The sequence below is a fragment of the Pinus tabuliformis genome, chromosome 7 (assembly GCF_031772625.1).
Source record: "Pinus tabuliformis cultivar Carrire ecotype Pingquan chromosome 7, CPIR1, whole genome shotgun sequence".
Taxonomy (NCBI): domain Eukaryota; kingdom Viridiplantae; phylum Streptophyta; class Pinopsida; order Pinales; family Pinaceae; genus Pinus; species Pinus tabuliformis.
In genome coordinates, this window is record NC_142293.1 from 1554989843 (window position 1) to 1555011020 (window position 21178).

Below are 21178 nucleotides of genomic sequence, written 5' to 3' on the forward strand. Positions count from 1 at the left end.
GTGAACCATCTAAAACAGACTAATATGAATGACAAATCTAGTCTCGGGTTAAAATATACAACTAAAAAATAACTAACGTGAATGACTAATTTAGTCTAAGAACAAAAATATGACTACCTAACAAGTACTACAATAATATGAATCAGTTGTTTATGTTGGTCATTTTAATTGTGGATCACTTCAACAATCTAACCTTACACATGATAGGGTATTCAAAGGTTGTTATAGACTCGCTGAAAGGTTATACTTCCTTAAACACTTCTTCTTTAGATCAATGGATGATTAGAGTTTTGGAGTTGATCAAAATATTTAGGGTTATATGTTTTGATCATCTTCACACGGAATTAAAGTCAAACGGCGATACATTATCCAAAATAGGAGTGGGCTTATAGCTAGATCAAGTACAATATGAAGAATACTTGGAAGGATAAGTGTTGGTCAATTAGTAGAGGACACATTTTCTTTAGCTGAAGATTTAAATTTTCTTGCATATCTACATTTTTTATTATCAAGGTTATATCCATTGAGATTAAGATACTAATTTTTAACTTGGATATCAAGTTGTTTATCTAATTTGAATTTACATTATGAACATAACAGTACTACACACTTATGAAATTGTTTTAAATCCTATGGGTTTTGATATTTCTTGAACATGAAATGTTGCACATATTATAATGCCACATCATACATGTGAATAATATTTAGTATACCATCTCAAAATGCGATATCTATATTGTCTTTTCTACAAGCAATATATATGATGCTACTATTATTCCTATTCCATTTTCCACCCTCCATTTTTCCATATCACTTAAGCATTGGAAGAAAAACCCTTTTAGTACCATCTTAATATTAAAACATCCTAAAAACTTATACATCTAGCTTGAATGGATATTTACAATGATTTGTCCCCCATCAATGTAATAATGTGTAGAATAGTTTTATCCTCTCCATCACCCTAATAATAAGTAATATAGTTTTTATCCTCCCATCAGAATTCAAATATGATCAATTGACATGTTTATATTATTTAATAAATTAACTATGTTACACTTTTAAACCAATAATTAATTAATTAATTATATAATTAAAATAATTGACTACTTAATTATATATTCATTAAACTTCCTCAATAATAAGGCACGCCACATCATCACTCCCATGGAAGAGAGGTGGGTCAGAAACTCTAACTATGATGTCTCAGAATTAAAAAAGAGTGACAATGGTTAACAAAGGGAATGCAAATGGCCATTATATAAAACATTGAGAAATATCATGCTAATGTATGGTGGAAAGCCATGGGGATTAGATAAGATGTCCTTAACATTCTCAAACACTTCTCTTCCCACCAATTCCTCTTATATCCCACAACATTGTGCCTTATAGAACCGCACATCAAAGCCTCTCAATGACGTATTCCTAGGAAATAAGCAAGAACTATGAAAACTTTTGTCTCGAACTACTAACCATTCTTCCCTAGCATGGCTTATAGGCATCGATTGTAGACTTTCTTACTACGTATGAACTTTAGAAGACAAGGCTTGCAAAGAACGTCTCTATTTTCTAGGACTTAAAATTCTAGATTTCACCACATTGTCAAAGGATAATATTGAAATTTTCTACATGGCTGAACAACTACAAGATCTATTTGGGTAGTTGAAGGATGTGTGTAAATATTTTGAAATGTGTTTGGGTTAAGGTTGACAGTATTTGATCAAAGCTAGTGGTTCGAGTCTTCTCAAGTGAACTATATTCACATACTAGATTTAGGAGGCCCCATGGTCTCGACATATTTAGTTATGTCTAGGATCCTTTTCTACAGGGTAGATGTTGTGCCATTGGAGACCACCAGGTTGATTCTTATTTCTTGAATTTCTTATTTTGGATTAAAATAATAATTTTGTATTGAAAGAAAAATGCAAATTTGTTGTGAAACATCTAAACTATTGTTGAAATTATAAAACCAATGTCCATCAGAATGCATTCTATTAGCATTTGGCCTACTGTTAACAAAATGCCATCAAAATAAATGCATAACGACAATTTTGTTTAACTGGAACATATCTACTTTTTTATAGAAATAGAAGAAATTGTTTTTTTTACAATAAGATAAAACTAATCTATGCACATTGGAAATTATAGAGAAAGATGAAACTAAGCTATATCTATTGGGAGACATACAACAAGATGAAACTAAGAAAATACCCTTTCTTAACATGTTTTACCATATCTCATATCCCATATGCAAGGACATATTTGTATGTTTATGGTTTCTGAGCAACATAAATGGAACTTCCATGGTGTATTTTCAATGGAGACTAAAGAGTCTCATCCCCAAAAATACAGAGGAATATTGGGGAGCCCAAACGATATTGGCACTGAAGTTAACATGTCAGAATAGGAGTAAAAAATTGGGGAGAAAGGTTTAATGCATAAGCTTTTATGCCCTCCAAATCGAAACCCTCAATGAAGGGTATTGTATTGTCCTTACAAGAGTCCAAGATCATTTGAGAACCAGGATAATTATAAACTTCCACATGAAAGAGTGTCAAGACCCGTGAGATTCACATATGAACATCAATAAGCCAAGACGAAAATCTATTGAAACAACCAACTAACCTACAAGATTTGGAAAATATTATCTTATCAAGGTCTACCACGGAAATGCAAAAGAATCCATTTTAATACAAGATTATTATAAATATAATTCTAACCAAATAGAAGACTAATAATCCTTGGCTCAATGTTCTAGGTTCTTGCCTTTCCCATAGACAATACTTCTTATGGATTAGGAGTAGGGTTTGATGGTATGTATTCCACTAAAATCACCCTTGGTCCTCCATTTGAAACCCATTCCTGGGTGGAACAGGCCACCATAAGAGTGGAACCTTGGTATATGGCTCAATAACCTATCATTCCCAGTAGTGAACCAATGACTCATGGGAAAAATTACTTTTATTTATTCTTGGGTTCTATTATATACATGACATCTCAATAATGGATTTATGCTCTCAATTTCCCATGAACCACAAGGCTGAAATATTCTTTACCCATGCAAAATACAGGATCCCAACTATGGAACTTCACTCTATGGAATTTGATATTCTTCGATGAGTGATTTTTTTTTGCCTGAAAAGGGAGCTACAATGTTATATGAAGTAGAGATAAATTATGAAGAATACAATTTCCACTATAGGTGTAAGAAACGAAATGTCGACTTTGATGCACTTTAATATATAGGTGGAATATGTATGAAGGGGGACTTTTATCATGCTAATTTTAATCCAATTCCATACATCTCTATCAAATTCCATCAATGTTCATAATTTTGACTCATTATGTACCTCTATATTTACTGACGCAGTCCATTTCATTACTTTCCACACTAACTATATACTTTCTTAGTCTCCTCTTAAGGATTGCGTTATGGAATCAATTGTAAGGTGTCTTAGCTTTACAGATTGTGGAATTTAAAGGGAGTTTGATTTCTATGCTTACACTCTGCTATTAAAAATGTCAGTTCTTGTCAATGGAGAAGTCGGGCATTACTCCAGGGAGCATAATAAGTTTAATTTACACTCTCAAATAAGTGTCTCAAGAACTTCCTGGTTAGCTTAGTAAGATTTGATGTGCCTAAAAAGACATGCTTGTAGACTGTAATATTTAATCCTTGTATGAAAAGTTTTGCATTCCATGTAGACAATGCATATGTAATTCTAGAGAATGTAATTTATCGATTAGTGTGTGAGGGGAAACATGTGTCAAACCGTGTTATCCACTATCCTATGAAGGGATGCGTATCTTCATTTCTGTGGATACCGATTTGGATTATACATTCAGGATCCACTTAGGGCCTGAAAACCTTAAATTTCCTATAAAATAGCCATCAGAGCTTTTCATAGTAGTTTTCATTCATGAGTTTGAGAGAGCAATGAGTGGGATATATTTGGAGATCTGATTTCTTAATGTTTACAATTCATGGATTTGTATTTGACAAAATATAATTAAATATATTTATTTTGTTATATATGTTATTTCTTTGTATCTTGATCCTGGCTTTATATAAAATGTGGCAGATCGATATCCATTTCCATGTAACTTCAATATCAAATGAAAATTTTATCAATCTTCAATTCTAACATTTAGAACCTAGCAAAAAATGCAAAAGGAAGAAATATAGAACTTTGCGAAATAATTTTACTTGGGAATTTTTAACTGTTGTGTATATTTTGTAACAATGATAGATTATATCTCACTTGAAATTTCAGTTAAGTACAAAATGAAATATGAGGAAGGCAAAATTATGCATCATATATGAGCTTGTAATGGAATGTATCTTGTAATGGAATGTATCTTTTTCCTTAACATTCAGGGGAGAATCATTAGAAATCTCACAATTATTTTTATTTTACTCGCATTCTTTTGTAAGAATATCAAACCAGATCTACTTAACCCAAATAAAAAGGTTTCTTTTAGTTTAAATGTTGGCTTAAATTATATATATAAATAAATAAAAACTACACTATTTTTCTGATTTTTTAGAGAAAAAAAAATCTGATCGTTTGACTATATTAATTTTTCTTGATTTCAGGCAAAGGATCTCTGCTCGATACAATTTGGCTGCCAATTTGTGAGTGCGATTATTATTGGTTTTAATAGTACTTTATAAGAGTGTTTCTTGAGGGATCCATAATGTTATATTGATAACAGAGTAATTATTTTACTTAAAGGAGAAGCAAGCTAAGAAGATATCCAAGAATTGTTTGGAGAAGATATTGACATTGGCTCCGTATTTGTTCCAACATGGATTTTGCAGTGACCTGCCTTGCATGGCCCCATTCATAACTAAATTTCATAGGATATGATGCTTATTAGGGAATAATATACATAATCTTTCCACAATGAATCAGACACACAAGCGGCACTCAAACTCTTTCTATATATTTTAAAAATAATTTCAAGCCCTTGAAATCACTATATATTTTAAAAATAATTTCAAGCCCTTGAAATCACTAAAGACTTTGTAGTATGTTTTTGTTTGTTCTATAATTTTCCTGAATGATATGGAAACTTTATGAGAAAAAAACAATTCAAGGAATGGCTCGTGATGTTTTCATTTATTACCTACCTTGAAACACAAGAAGTAAGAAAGGTTCCTATAAATTTTTAGTTGATTGTCTTATACACTAAGAAGATATTCTATAATATACATTGCATCATCACCATTCAAGAAAAATGATGCATTGATCACATGTAATACAAATTTATCTCACAAGACAATCATATTCATATATTTATTGTGTTTCTAGTCAAATTGAGCGATTGAACTTCAAGCATTTACAACCATCCAGAACCTATGATACTTATAATGCATTTTAATCTATGCTCAAACAATTAAGCACAAATCCTTGGAGAGGAACTAACCTAGGAGGATGAAATAATCAATGTATTTTGCACAAGATTATAATTTTTTCTTTAACTTTTCCCATTTTATTTCTTTATAAGATTATTTTTTTTTTGAAATTTTAGGGTTTCATGGTTTATCGTTGGGAGAAGACAAGTGCTTTTTTCCCACTAGGGATTATTGTTAGTTTTTGGTAGCATCAGATGTGATATAGCCATGAAAGTTGGTGGAGAGGCTAAGGCACATGAGTTCTAAAGAACCAAAAATCCATTTGATAAAATTCCACTCGGATTGTATTTTATTAAAATATTTTATATCTTTAACGGGGTCCCTAAATCTAAACTTAGGAAAGTTAAAATATTAATGGGTATTAATCAAAATATGGGTGAGAATGATCTAGAAGGTAGATAAAGTCATGTTTAAATCTTAGCCGTTGATTAGAGACTTAATCTCATCTGTTGAAGTCTCAACAAGAAAATTATAAGAAGGAGGCTTGGGGTTCATTTAGAAACACATAGGGAGAGAACATATTGATATGGAGTTCGATATTTGGGGCTAGGAAGCTAAGAATTTGAACTTAGTCATTAGTTGCAGCAGAGGGAAAGGGATAGTTCAGAATTACTGACAGAGAGGTAGAGAGAAGCTACGAGAGGAAGCGCAGTAGTTAGAAGGATGGATGTTTGGCCAATATGGGCCCACGCAGGTCTGGCACAAAGCCAGAAGGGCCAGCATAGAAGAAAAAGATGCCCTCCACGCAGAAAGTGAAAACTGTCAGGGAACTGCCAAAATTGCAGGGAAAGATGACGCAGTGGGAAGAAGAGACAGCGCAGAGCTAACCCAGAGCCTATAGGAATGACACAAGGCCTACGCATGGCCAGAACAAAGGTAGTCAAGGTTAGCTAGTTTTGTTGTCGGATTAGCCGGAATATGCCATGTAAAGCTAGGTAAAACTCACACAGATTTTTTGCCATTGTATTTTCTCTGTCACTGGATGTCCAGGAGGGCATCCAACATTTGTATTGAAAATTATTGCTTAATAATAGAAAACCCTCAGAGCAACTGCACCAGTTTTCCCACATTGTGTTTTTCTGGGGATGATTTTGTTAAAAAATAAGTGTGTCTTATGTATCTTATTCTTTGCTCAATTTTATGCTTCATGTAATCAAATATTAAAGTAGTGTAGGGTTGAGACGTAATTTTCTTCAGTATTCAAGGAATAACTTTGTAATGTATATTAAAATCAGGTGAAGTAGATTCAGATTTTCTATAGTAGGGGTTCCTTGAGGATTAGGAATTTTCACATAGTATTAGAGGATTGATTTTGAAATAGGAAGAGAAAAGCCAACACTGATCAAAGAGGCCAATAGCTGCATTTGGCACCATTTCAAATCCTCTTGAAGGGATTGTGTAATCCTTGCCGAGAAGTAGAGATTCTTAGGAAATATCTCCCTGAGAGAGTCAATAGACAGGTACAATTTCTAGTTCATGAGTTTACATAGGAAGAATGAGTCATATAAAGCCTCAGTGCAATTTTTGAAGGGCGCAGATTGTCCCGAGGAAAAAATCTGACAGAAAAGAGAAAAGATACATAGAAGGGGAATTTCCTCCACAGAGAATTTTTTTCCAAAAATTTCAAATTTCTCACTTGCTAGGTAGCTAAGCAATGACTAGAGGAGTCGCTTTGATAGTTGGGTGAGATGGCATCTCATGGTCTCAGAGATTAGGGTAGGTTGGAAGGAGCTTCCAACTATGTCATATGGAAGACTAAAATATTTGTTGTTCGGGAGGAGTATGATCTTAAAGCCTACGTCAAGGGTGTCATTGTTGTTCCTACTGACAATGATCAAAAGAAGAAGTACAAGGCCGAGAAGGGGAAGGTGAAGAGGTTCATAATCGATGGAGTTGAAGATCATGTGGTCTCGCACTTGCAGGTAAAGGGTACATCCTGAGAGATGTGGGAAGCTTTGTCTTCACTGTATGAAGGCTCTTCTGAGCAATGGAAGATGTATCTAGAACACAATTTGCAGTGAATATTGATACAGAAGGGAGAAGGGGTTGACTCCTATCTCTAATGTCTTCAGGACACTAGAGACCAGCTTGTTGTAGCGGGGTATACTCCTTAGTCTATCACAATGGTAAGGAGGACCCCAAATGGATTCTCAAATGAATGGCAAGTCTTCGTCCAAAGTATATTGGGTAGGGAAATATTACCTTCATGGGAGGAGATTTGGGAAACCCTTCAACAAGAGGAATTAAGGAGGGATCTAGCTAAGGTCAACCTCAATGGAAGTGGTGGAAGTGGCACGAATACCAAGGAGGAGGAGGAGAATACAGCTCTAGCATCAAAGGGACAACATAATTAGAAGTCGAAGAAGGACATTCAATGTGAAATGTTTCAGATGTGGCTAGATGGGCCACTCTTCATCCTAATGTCTTTTGAAGCAAAAGGATAAGGATGAGAAACATGATCCTAAAGATGCTCCAGTAAAGATTAACGAAAAGAATTTTGTCATGAGTTCCCACGCATCTCCAAGAGGGAAATGGGGTGATATTGAGTTGTAGTCGAGAGGAATACATATGGGCAGGATCCTTGAGGAGTCCACCCCTTGGATCAATTCCTTGCTACGAGAGCCCAAGATTTAGCAATAGTCATATGGACTTAGTGTCTGATGATGTAGTGGATTGATTGGAGAGACAAATGCAATATATGGAGACTAGAGACTGATCAACAGAGGGAAAGGTTGGCAATAGCATAGTTGGCACAGTGTAGAAGTCAGAAACAATGCAGAAGATTCAGAGGGTCAGAGACTAGAGCAGTCAAATTCCAACATTCATGGTATTATGTTGAACACAGTTAAGTTCAATTAATTTTGGATGTTTTGCAGTTGCTTCTCTTAGCAACTGAGTTGCAATACGAATGCAGTGTTAGTAGTGGCAGTGTTGGCTGCATAGCAGATGCAGCGTTTGAGAGGGAGTTATAGTACAAATGCAATGATGGCAGTGTCATGAGTAGAAGTATAGCTGCAGCAGTAGCCCATTTTTTGTGGTAGAAAAAATGTGGAAAGGAGATGCTTCAAAGATAGAGCATCATGCAGTTGGAAATTGTTGTTAGAGCACTTTCCTCCCTAAAGGGGCATGTTAGTTTCTGGTAGCATCGGATGTTCTCTAGCCATGAAAATTGGTGGAGAGGCTAAGGCACATGAGTTATAAATAACCCAGAAATCGTTTGGTAAAATTCCACCTAAATTATATTTTATTAAATAATTATTATTTTTAATGGGGTCCCTAAGTCTAAATTTAGGAAAATTAAAATATTAATGGGTATTAATCAAAATATGGGTGAGAATGATCTAGAAGGTGGATCGAGTCATGTTTTAATATTAGCCATTGATTAGAGACTTAATATCGGTTGTTGAAGTCTCAACGATAAAAGTATAAGAAGGACGCTTGGGGTTCATTTAGAAACACAAACGGAGATAACAGATTGCTCTAGAGTTCAATTTATGGGGCTAGGAAGTTGAGAATCTGAACTTAGTGATCAGTTCCAGCAGAGGGGTAGGGATAATTCAGGAGTACTGACAGAGAGGCAGAGAGAAGCTATTGGAGGAATCACAACAGCTAGAGTGACTAATGTTGGACCAATCTGGGCCCATGTAGGCCTGACATAGAGCCAGACAGGCCAACACAAAAGCATAATCTACCCTCCACATAGAAAGATGGAGCTGCCAGGAACGTTGACCCAGTGGACAGAAGATATAGTGCAGAGCTGGCATTGAGCGTGTAGGGTTGATGCAGGGCCTACGCAGGGCTAACTCAGAAGTAGACAAGGTTAGCCAACTTTTCTGCCTGATCAGTTGGAATCTATCGAGTGAACTGAGGTGAAACTCATATTTTTCGCCATTGTATTTTCTCTATCACTGGATTTCCAGGAGGGCATCCAACATTTGTATTCATAATTACTACTTAATAATAGAAAATCCTCAGAGCTACTGCAATGGTTGTCCCGCATTGGGTTTTTCTGGGAACTATTTGTCCAAAAATAAGTGTGTCCTACGTATCTTGTTCTTTCCTCAGTTATCAGTTTCATTTAATCAAATATTAAAGTAGTGTAGGCTGTAGAAGTAATTTTCTTCAATATTTAGAGAATAACTTGATAATGTATATTAAAATCAAGTAGGTGAAGTAGATTCAAATTTGCTATAGTAGGGGTTACTTGAGGATTAGGAATTTTCACACTTATGGTTTCAAGAAGAATACCCTTCTAAAAGTTGGCCTTTATTATTTCAAAGGATTAGGGTTAAGAGATCAGAACGTTAGGGGCATAATAATCTCTTATCAAATAAAGATTGGTTATAGAGAGAAAGTGCTTACAAGAAGGGGCTCCCAAATTAAAGCACCTTCACCAAAAGATTAAACTCTAGCTTGAATAAAATACTTAAATATATTTGTCGAGCAACCAAAAGGAAAAACAAAGAAAATAATTGAGAAATTATCCAAAGTAACAAAGTAATAAGGAAGGGATGAAACCCTAAAATTTATTCCTTCCAAGTGGTAAACTTACCCCTCAAATGGATGACTCTTGAAAGCTTGTAAAAGTATTGAACTATCACAAAAAACTTTGATATATTAAGATATAAATAAGGAAAAAGAGCTCCAGGAATTGACACCTAAACCTCCTATAGGTAAATATTCAACAAAATTGTATTCTAAAAAGAAAGGTGTCCAAAAACAACAATGTTTTGGAATGACAGGAGAGCCTTTATTTATAGACGAGGGTTGTACATATTCCTCATTATTTATCATTTTCCTACCTCCTTACATCTATCCTACGAAACCTACAAAAGTGAATATTCATCTATAAAGTGAAGGAGACCGAGTAAGTCTCACATACCCTCAAAATAATAACATCCTCTTAGATCACCATTACTAAAAAATTCCAAGGGGCATGGGAAGTAGAAATTTATCTTTATCTTTGTACTTTGACTAATGACACCACGTGAGCTTGTGCATTGGGATATACAAACTATTTTGGGAAGCACAAATTGTTGGAAAATGCGAGACTTCCATGTTGAAGAGTTGTGACATGATTACGATGCCAAGGCCAAGGAATGCCATACAAATTCAACAAGACAACCAAGTGGCGAAATGGTAGGTATGTCAGGAACAAAGGGATAATTTGAGGGAAGTGTACAATAGGCGATCACATTTATAAGGATAGACACTGCATGGTCTTGTAAATCATGATTTCTAATAGATCTACCTACATGATTCCTGCATGTTACCCCTAGACATAAAGATGTCCATCAAAATAGGGATCAGTTACTACCCACCAAGGGAATTTCATTAGTGCCATAAAACCAAACATCATGGAAATGAAGCTAAGAATACTGGCCATGATTGTCCACACATTGGTCTTCTAGGGCATGCCTCACATAAAAATCACCCCACAAGGCTTTATAGGACTTTAGATTTTCATTCCTTAGCCTTACAATGACAATGCCAAAAATGAATTTGCTCACATATAACCCTGCTAAAAGAGGGGTAACAAGAACCATTTCCATGTATATTTTATCGCAACATGCAACCAATGGTGTCAAACTATAGTAATCAAATTTGAAAACTTATTCTATAACACCATAGAAAGAATCATTTAGCATATTTCCTAGGCTGGGTAGCTTATGAAATTCTAGACATTGGTAATTGACTGTACATACATTGTTGTCACTTATTTGCATTATGAATTCCTAACATCTTTTTTAGATCCTCACCATAATTACATCTTAGCTATGTTATGGGATCCAAAAATGGATACACCAGCGATCTATATTTCGTAGATAACTTGGATACATGCTAGAGATGGACACATCTCAAGCCCATTTTGGATGCCATCTTATGATACATTCCAAAGAAAGAATAATTTAAGACACTAAAAATAAACAAGCCTTTCTAAAACAAATGAATAATTTGCTTTATGAGGTTTATTTTCACCATGAAAATAAGCAACAAAACCATTTTTGAGTATAGTGAGGCTTTTTTTAAGAAAATGTTTGTAGATGTAGTGTCTTCTGTCATTTTCAACAAGAGATATGGAGTGTTTTTCTGAGAGTGGAGTTTGACCAAGATGTTTTAAGAAATAATTCTAAGAAAGAAACTAAGGTTGCTTTCTATATTCCTTGTTAGTTGTTTGTACATACATCAATATATGTTGTATATCCAAAACTTTCTAAAACTTTGATTTATCCATATCTATCCTTTGTGTTTCTATATCATGGCAACATGTTATTTTAGCACATGGAGCCACACTGTGACCACATTCAAACTTGCATAAGGTATATTACTACATCATTTATGCTTTCCAAGAATTGAAAATTGTGAAAATAAATCGAGGCCCTTGAACACATTCTATAGAATATTGTTAGGAAGAAGTAGATGTGTCTGTTAGCTAAACGTGAAACTTAAAAAAAAAATGAGTAGAAACATTAAAGGGCATACAACTCTGATTTTGTAAGAAAGTCATAAAGTAGGTGCCATCGAATGAAAATTAATTTTCTCACAAGATTGAGTATGGATTTTTCTTATTAATTATCTTAAATTCTCCTTCAACCTAGTTGGGCATATTGTTTGGTGGAGGCTCTAACACAAGGATCTTATGCATTACCTTGATAGGAAATGTGCAACACTTATCAAGAATCATGTGTCTTTCCAAACATTTAAGGTTGATATCCCATCTAAGACATAGGGAAATGAGTTTTAATATGTGCTAATGTAGAGATTCTAATGTCAATTGAAACCCTTGAAATATGTGAAGGAACTCTTAATTTTTACATAGAAAAATGAGTTTTAATATATGATAATGTATAGCTTCCAATGTCAATGGAAGTCCTTGGAATATGTGAAGGAACTCTTAGTTTGTATGTTCTCTCAGTTAATATTGACTTCTTATTAGTATCGGATTAGATGTGCCTTAATTTTTTATCAATTAGGTGTTAAGTTTTCGATCAGAGCTCCTCCTTGTTCTGACTCAACTAGGTGCATCATTTATGCTTTTTCTGTTTCTAAGTCTACCATAGGGTGGAAATGACACATATAAAATCACTTTCCTAGCTATTTGATTGGTGAGTATGCAGGGCTTGTCCAGACCCCCTCCTCCCTAGGTGGGTGCCCTTCTTTAGAGAGACTCAAGTTTTGTCCCACACCCTAGGTCAAGTGCCATATTTATAACAAATTATGTAGTTCTAGGAGATCCTAGATCTAGGGACAAGAAAAAACTCTCTTCGTTTAGAGTAGTGTTGATAATATACCGATTGTTGGGTTGTGGTATATTGTTTCCACGATTACCCCACCCACGGGGGGGCCCAAGAACCCCTTGTGCGTTGCATCATGCTTATCCAAGGGGTCGCAAGGGGGTGGTTACCCTCTCTATCGGGGGGTATGTAGGGGGGCGGTAGCCCCCTTGTAAGAGGTCTGAGGCAACGCCTCGAGAAATTTGTTTTGGACCCTATATTGGGTGGGCAGACCTACCTATGGTTTTGTGCATGGATGTCCCACATGGTTTTGGGCATGATGGTTTTCATTCAATTGTGTTTTGTAGATTCGATCAAGGGAACTACGGCTATGTTCTAATCCAAGGTTAGTGCATTGGGTTCTATGGATGCTTCGATGTGTATATATTTGTATTTTAACATTGAAAGGAACATAATGAAAAATCAATCTGGTAGTCCTGGTTTAGGGATCTAGGGGAAAATATCTGTGTATATATGTTTTATTTTTATGCTCCCACCATTGTTTATTTTCTATTTTTTAGAATTCATATGGAAGTATTTTATCTATGAGGATAAAATCTACACCAATATATTGCTAATATTTTCATCAAAACGATATATTAATAAGTAAATATTGTGATATTTTCCATTTTGAAAATATCACGATATTTTCCATTTTGAAAATATCACGATATTTTCAAAATATCACAATATTTTAAAAATCTAGGCTAAATATTGTCATATTTATAAAATATTGGTTAAATTTCATTATTTCATTATATGTTTAAAAATATGAAAATATATGTTTTTTATGTTTGTCGATATGTTCGCCAATATTGTTGATAATATGCTTTCAGGATCCTCACCGGTAGTTTTCCAATACCGATATTTTCAACACTGATTTAGAGTATTGACAATTTCATTTCATTGAGTACACATTTGTTAATTTAAAGTCTTTTTCTCATCCCTTGGCCTTTAGTGGTAGGAGTGAACAAGTTCTTTACATTGATTCACACACTATTTTCTCTCTTAGGATTCTGCAACAGGGTCCCCTTAGCCTCGATTATTCTCCAAATGATATTGCCAAACAAGGTATCACGGTCTTTACAGTGATTGAGGATTTACAGGCGACTTTCTTCCTTTCTATTTAGGCTCCTAGGGTTCCATCTCACATGCTCTACCAGTATATATTTTCACTTTTGTACTCATTTCGTTTTATTTTCCTTGCATTAGTTCTTATATCTTTACTTCTTGTTGGTAGATTAGATATGGGAGAGGTTATGTAAATCAAATCTTGTATTAAATTAGCGTTGCTCCTTAATAACATTGAGATATGTTTGTGGTCATTTTTTGGACAAAATAAAACTTACCTTAACATATTTTGACTGTAGGGAGGATTACCTCTCCATTAGGAGTTCATGTACCTAAGATTTTAAACTTTTTTTTTTTTTTGTAAATCATGCTAATTCTATTATAGTACAAAAAAGATTACAAAGAGAGTTACATCCGCCACAAAGAGTTGGCTACATGAACAGTATGACATTCTGAGACTGAAACTGAGCCGGAGAAAAAGAGGGACTATGAAACTGTCCGCTGACCCCAAGCTAGAACCAACAGAGAACTGGACCTAGGTGCTATACTTCCACTCCCTGCCGAGGCGAGGGAGGAGTTTACAGACCTTGCAAATCCCACATTCAAAAAACCTGACATGACAGACACAGACATTATAATCGACATACAAAAAACTGAGTGGTGCGACCCGAAAACTATCACAGACTGACTCCCATTATTTACTGTAGCTGCTACTTCGACATCCTGAGACTAAAAAAAGTGTTTCCATAACACACAGAACGACCATGCAACGTGCCTAGGCATCCACGGAGGTGGATGGTTGCTTCTCCACCACTGGACAGGCATATGGATCTAGTTGCTCCTCCACCACTGTACAGGCATATGGGTCTGAAGCACTCGATTCTGTGTATGGCGCGTCGTCCTTTGCAGGCTCGCTTGTTCCCGTTCTATTCCCCGCCACCGCACCCGAGGCTTCCGCAGGCTGTAATCGCGGACCCTGAACAGGCGAGGGTGGCCGAGGCTCTGCTGGCGATTCTGGTCTATCTGCATGGCCGCATTTTTCAATGCACACTGAAACATAGTAGATTGCGTTGTTCAGATCACACGGGAACCTGAAGCGGGTTGATGGGTGCGAACCAAATGGACACACCGCGGCTCTTCCCCGCCCTCTGCCTCTTCCGCGCCCTCTTCGAGCTCCTGGTGAGCTAATCTCCTCCGACGGGGACTCGAAGGATGCCAAGGAACGTGGCGATGAAGCCCGACCTCTGGCACCGCCTCTTGAACCTCCCCGCCTGCAAGCGCCACGTAGCCTCTCACGCGGCATCCTGTAATCAACAAATAACCAATTTTGCCCAGAGGCCGCGAGTGCTTTGCGCCACCGAGGATTCTAAACCCGTGCAACAACTTATACAACAGATGAGAAACAGGTAATGGAACACGAATTCGAATAGCAATGCTTACCACACAGGTCGAAAGCCGAGCCTTTTCAGGAGCTGCACGGGGTAAATTTCTCCCAGAGAGCTGAGCAGACCAGAACCAGGTATGACCAAAGCGCCGAAGGGCCAAATCTCTAACAAGGGCGCAGAGGAACTGAAACACCGCGACACTCAGAGCTTCTGGAGGTCGAAGGCGCTCAGAGACTTTGCTTAAAAAGAGCAGAATGACACTCAATACACTGAACCATAGCATAGAGCCGTAAATTCTCTGACAATCCAGGGTTGAGACCAGGGCCTCCGTAGCCGAGGGCCAAGGTCTGAGTCTTGGCTCATGCACCCACGGTGCAGTCATCCAAGAGCCGAACACACCATTCACAATTAAGACCATACAGAGCTTCCAACAGACAATGGCGCTTCCCGCACCTTCCAACGGAACACCTCTCATCGGCAAACCAAGGCAAACGACCAATATACCTCTGCAACCAACTGTTCTCCCCTGCCCATTAATGTTCGCATAACTGTTGGCCGGACCGAGGTGATGGCTTCTCGAGGCTTCGGTCCATTTGGCTGGAGCGAGCGGCCACTTGCCATTTAATAAGGCCGCCTCCTCGTTCATTGCGCTAATTAACACCCACAGCCGGGGGTTGGAGATCCTGATTTGCCAGAGAGAGGCAATCTTGTTGTAGTTGAATGTCTGTTGTGTCATTGAGATTACCTGAGTAGGGGTGACTATTCAGATCGACTCCTTGATTGGCTAAACAATCAGCTACCTTATTGGCGGATCGTTTGACATGCTGAAAGATGATACTATTGGGGCTTCTGAGCCTTGCCTCCAGTGTTTCTAGTCTGCTAAGCAATCTCCAGCTAGAGGCTACCTTGGTTGCTGGTGTTGCTGCTTGAATTCGAATAGCTGCATTGATAAGGATCTGGGAGTCTCCCTCTGCTACCAGCGGATAGAACCCCTGTTGATCAGCTACACATATACCTTTCGAAAGACCTTCCAATTCTGCGACATTATTGGTATCGTTTCCAATCGAGCCAAAGAAGACGTGTTGGATGATTCCTCTGTCGTTTCAAATTACTCCTCCATATCCCGCTGGTCCCGGATTCCCCTTGGCTGCGCCGTCGAAATTCAATTTGAATGATGTCGAGTTGGAGTAGAGGGAGCATAGGAAACATGAAGATCCCATGATTTCCAAATGAGAAGCTCTTGGGGGGAGGAGAGCCAATCCGTTTCTTGCCAAATCTTGAGCGCCAGTGTCTCTTGAAGGCTTTGCTTGAGGAGCAGCCAAAGAATGTCTGGAGGGCGATTCCTATTGTTGAAGACTCTGTTATTCCTCTCCTTCCAGAGGGTCCAATAAAGAAAACCTGGGATGAGTGTCCACAGAGCGTTCAACAGAGGGCTTTGATATGGCGTCTTGGGCCAAGTTCTCAGAAGATTTGCTATATCCCCTTGACGATTTCCTAATCTTTGAGTACATCTGTCAGTTTGATTCCAGAGTTGAGTTGCAAGGGGGCATGTCTCCATCAGATGCAAAATGCTCTCTGAATGAAGAGAGCAATTTGGGCATCGGGATGGTCCTATAAAACCTCTTCGTTGCAGATTGTCCCAGGTGAGGATTCATTTTTTGCTTAAAAGCCATAGAAAGGTAGAGACTTTGGGCCACAATTTGGGTTGCCAGATGTTGCGCCATAGCTGATCTTTGTCATTGTGGTTTTGTGCATACCGCAGAGTGTAGGCTTCTTTTGTGGTGAAGACTCCTTTTGTTGTGTGCCCCCACCTCAATCTGTCCTGCTTATTTGACTTTTCGATCTTCCTGTGATTTAGTTCTTGTTCAATTTCTTCAAAGGTTTCTCCTTGCCAATCCTCCTGCCAAGTACTAGTGGGCCTCCATTGTTGATAGTCTGTGTGTGCGTGCTGCTGCCAAAATTGAGATATGTTAGCAAGATTGTTGCGTTGCATGTGAGTCTGCCAGAGGGGTTTTTGGAAGATTGAGGCGAGTTTTGGGAGCTGCTGCCATGAGTCCTCCCAAAAATGCGCTGAGTTCCCTGAATGAACTTCCCAGAAACTATACTCTTGAATGAATGCGCTGTGAAATTTTGCTGCGTTCCAGATCATGGAGCCTGAACTGCTTGGATTGAATCTAATCAAGTCCTCCCAGCAACTGCCAGACGCATATTTAGCTTGCCAAAGCTTCGCCCAAGGTATATGTGGTTTGACAAGCCAATTCCACCAGACCTTTGCGCCCATGATATTATTGTTGTGCAAGGGGTCCCGTAGGCCCAGTCCACCGTTGAACTTTTGTTGGCAGACGTCTGACCATTTAACTAGGGCCCATTTCCTATTAAGACACGATGATCCCCACAGAAAATTCCTTTGTAGATTGCGAATGGCTTTAAGGACCCATTTGGGAGCAGCGAGGATAGAAAATAGATAAAGAGGCATAGTTTGAAGAACGGATTTGATCATAACTAGTCGACTGGCTATATTGAGAGATCTGAACGTCCAGGAGGAGAGTCTGGCTTCAAGTTTGTCCAGGAGCGATCTCCACGATGCATGTTTAAGAGCTGAGAGCATAAGAGGGGCGCCCAAATATTTGGAGGGAAGCACAGCAATTGTGAAGCCAAGGATGCGAGCGATGTTTCTTTGAATGGAGACAGGGGTGTTGAAGAAAAAAAGCTGAGATTTAGAAGCATTGATAGAGGTGCCCGAGGCTTCAGAGAACAGCTCAAGCAGGGCTTTGAAGGATTTTGCTTCAGCTGATGAGGGATGTCCAAAAAGCATAGTGTCATCAACAAACTGCTGATGCGATAAGGGGGAGAGTCCATGAAGCGCTATGCCTTTGATGGTCTTAGAGGTGATAGCATGGTGAAGCAGACGACTGAGTCCTTCCGCCATTAGGACAAAGATGAAAGGTGAGAGGGGATCCCCTTGCCGAATGCCACGCGAAGAGCGGAAGGGCTGAGACGGAGAGCCATTGAGAAGGACCAAGAAGCAGGGATATGAAATGAGGTTCATTATCCAACGAGTCCAGGTGGCGCTAAAACCAAAAGCAAGCAGCATGTGCTTAATATACTCCCAGCTAAGCTTGTCGAAAGCTTTTGATAGATCAAGCTTCATTATCATGCCTGGATTTTTGAGGATCTTTAAGGAATGGATAACCTCATTTGATAGGATGATACCATCCAGGATCTGGCGTCCTTCGACATATCCAGTCTGCTCCGGGAGAACAAGAAGAGGCAAAAGAGGTTTGAGCCTATTTGCTACCACTTTGGAAATAAGTTTGTAGATTACATTACAGAGGGCGATGGGCTTGAATTTGTCAGGCAAGTTAGCTTCCTCCCCTTTGGGAACCAGCGCTATGAAGGTGGAGTTAAGGGAGGGCAGGAGCCAGTGCGTAGAGCGGGATTCTTCCACCAGTTCCCAAACTTCGGTGCTTACTAGATCCCAGAAATCATGAAAAAAGTTTGAGGTAAAACCATCCGGACCAGGAGCCTTACCATCTTTTAGCTGCGCCATTGCTTCCTCCACCTCTTGCTTTGAGACCGATTGAAGTAGGTTTTGGTTATGTTCGTCCGTGATGAGCTTGGGGATGTGCCGCGTGACCTCTTGTATGGCTGCTGTTCTGCTCCTGGTTTGCTCTTTGAGCGCTTCCTGAAAGTGATCTCTGAGTTCTTTTTCCATGTCTTCATGCTTTTCTAATTTTCCCCCCTGACTGTTATTAATGAAAGCAATATTGTTATGCATTCTTCATTTTATGGTAGATCGATGGAAGAATTTGGTGTTTTTTTCTCCTTCCTTAAGCCATCTTATTCTAGATTTTTGGCGCCAGAGGATTTCCTCTTGCGATCTTCTCTATTCTAATGCCGGCCAAAGGGATTGCTCTTTGTTGGCTAATTCCTCTGTTCTACCCTCTATGATGATAGTTTACTGGAGAATGCTCATTTCCTGCTCCAATTTTTGCCTGGATTCCGTGATGTTTCCGAAGTGGTTCTTGTTCCAGGCCTTCAGCACTTGCTTGAGATGTCTAAGTTTTTGTTGAAACTTGAACATTTTTGCACCTTCTGGGCGAATGAAGGACTTCCATGCTGTCTGGACCACTTCTTTGAAATTTGGATGACTTGACCAGAAGGCTTCGTATCGGAAAGGCCTGTTGCAGTGTTTTCCCGGTCTGGTCCATTGCAGCATAATGGGCCAGTGATCCAAGCCCCCTTGAGGCAATATAGAAGCGTGAAAGTCTCCTCCCAGATGGATAGCGTTATCTAAGAGTACAAATCGGTCGAGCCGAGAAGCGATATTGTGTACTCCTCTACGCTTATTTGTCCATGTATAGGTGCCGTTGGAAGTTTGGATGTCGATGAGCTGGTTACTTCTGATGAATTCCTTGAATCCATTGCTGTCTTCTTCCAGCTTCATTTGCCCTCCTTTTTTTTCCTCTAGATGAGTGATGATGTTGAAATCACCCCCGCTTATCCAAAGGGGGAAGCGTCTGGAGGAGTTCAAGTCTGTTAATGTTTCCAGAACTTCTAGTTTGTGTTACTGATCTTGTGGGAAGTAAGTGTTGGTGAGATGCCCATGAATATCCGTTCCAATGAGATGAAACGTGGCTTGAATGAAATGACGAGTAGCATTGAAATCTTGCAGCAAAAGAATCTGTGGGTTCCATACTATGGACAATCCACCCGACGCTCCCGCTGCATCTATAGAAACAGATCGACTGCCGCTCCAGGCTTTGTTGAAGATCTTTTCTAATGTAGTGGTGGTACTTTTTGTTTCCTGTAGAAAGACCACAGCTGGCTTTTCTGACTGTATCATATTTTTTAACATTCTGTGTTTTGAGGAGCTGTTGAGCCCACGCATGTTCCAGGAGATGAGCTTCATGAGGAACTATGGGGGTGGGGCTTGTAAAACCTCGTTAACTTCGGGAATCTCCCTGATTCCAGTAGTTGTTCTCCTAATATGATCGTTCTCTGCAGATCTGTTTTACGCCCTCTCTTCTTTGTTTCTTTTAGGATTTTTTTGCCATCCCAAGGACTGCCTGCCTGAATTCCTAAGCATTTTTTGTGCTGAGCTTTGGTTAATACCCCTTCCAATCTGTCTATTTCCCAAGGGGGAATGGAGTTATAAGCTTTTTTCTTACATGCATCTTCCAGTTTGAGAATGTCCAGCCCGTCCAAGCTTACATTCTCTATGTCTTCCTCCATGTTGATGGGAAAGTTCGGGTGATCTTCCATGACCCCTTCTTGCAAACTGAGAGCTAGAGCAGCGTCGAGATCCATGGCTGAGGGCTGCAAATCAGTGTCTGTAGCTGGCATTTTTGACCTCGAGGCAAGAGGAGAACTGATCAACTCTGATGAAGAGGGATCCAGGGGATTTTTGTGGATCGGGTCGGATGAAGGTGGGGGGGGAGTGGCTTGAGAGTTTTTTTGAGGCGAAGAGTCAGAGGGGTCCTGCGGGGTAAGGACATGGAATCTATTCGAGGAGTCGGCTTTCTTGTGGCTAGGGGGAGCATCTTTCTGATTTTTGGGGCTGAAGGGATCCACATTCTGCTTCTTGACATGTCTACGGCGATGGGGAACTTTGACAAACCCCTCAGAGTCTTTGGTAACCTCATTGGCTGTGGAATGGAGTTGAGCATTCAGAGGACAGTCTCTGAACAGATGGCCATGTTCATGGCACTTGCGGCAACGAAACGGGATATGTTCATAATCAAGAGGTTGAATCCATTCATAGTCATCGTGATAGAGGCTTACCGAGTCTGCTAGGGTCTTCTTTAGATGCATCTGGACACAGATCCTGGCATAGGAGGTGAACCTTCGATTTTTTGTTTCCTCTGCTGCCTTGATGAAGGTACCGATGCGATTGCTGATGTCCTTCAGAGTTTCTTCTCTCCAGTATTCCGAGGGTAAGGAGTACATGCGGATCCAAACGGGAGCATGGCTGAGGTCTTCTGTATCTGGATTGAACCTAGGTTTCCAATCTCGTAAGAAGAGACCCGCGG

The 21178-nt window shown here is 38.9% G+C and overlaps 1 protein-coding gene across 1 annotated transcript; it reads right to left on the bottom strand.

The window, feature by feature from the left end:
• Positions 1 to 19104: 19104 nt before the first annotated feature.
• Positions 19105 to 19593, bottom strand: LOC149253875 (uncharacterized). The gene has a single exon (XM_089454613.1). It carries the CDS (start codon positions 19591 to 19593, stop codon positions 19105 to 19107), a length of 489 nt encoding a protein of 162 aa, XP_089310739.1.
• Between the last annotated feature and the right edge of the window lie 1585 nt (positions 19594 to 21178).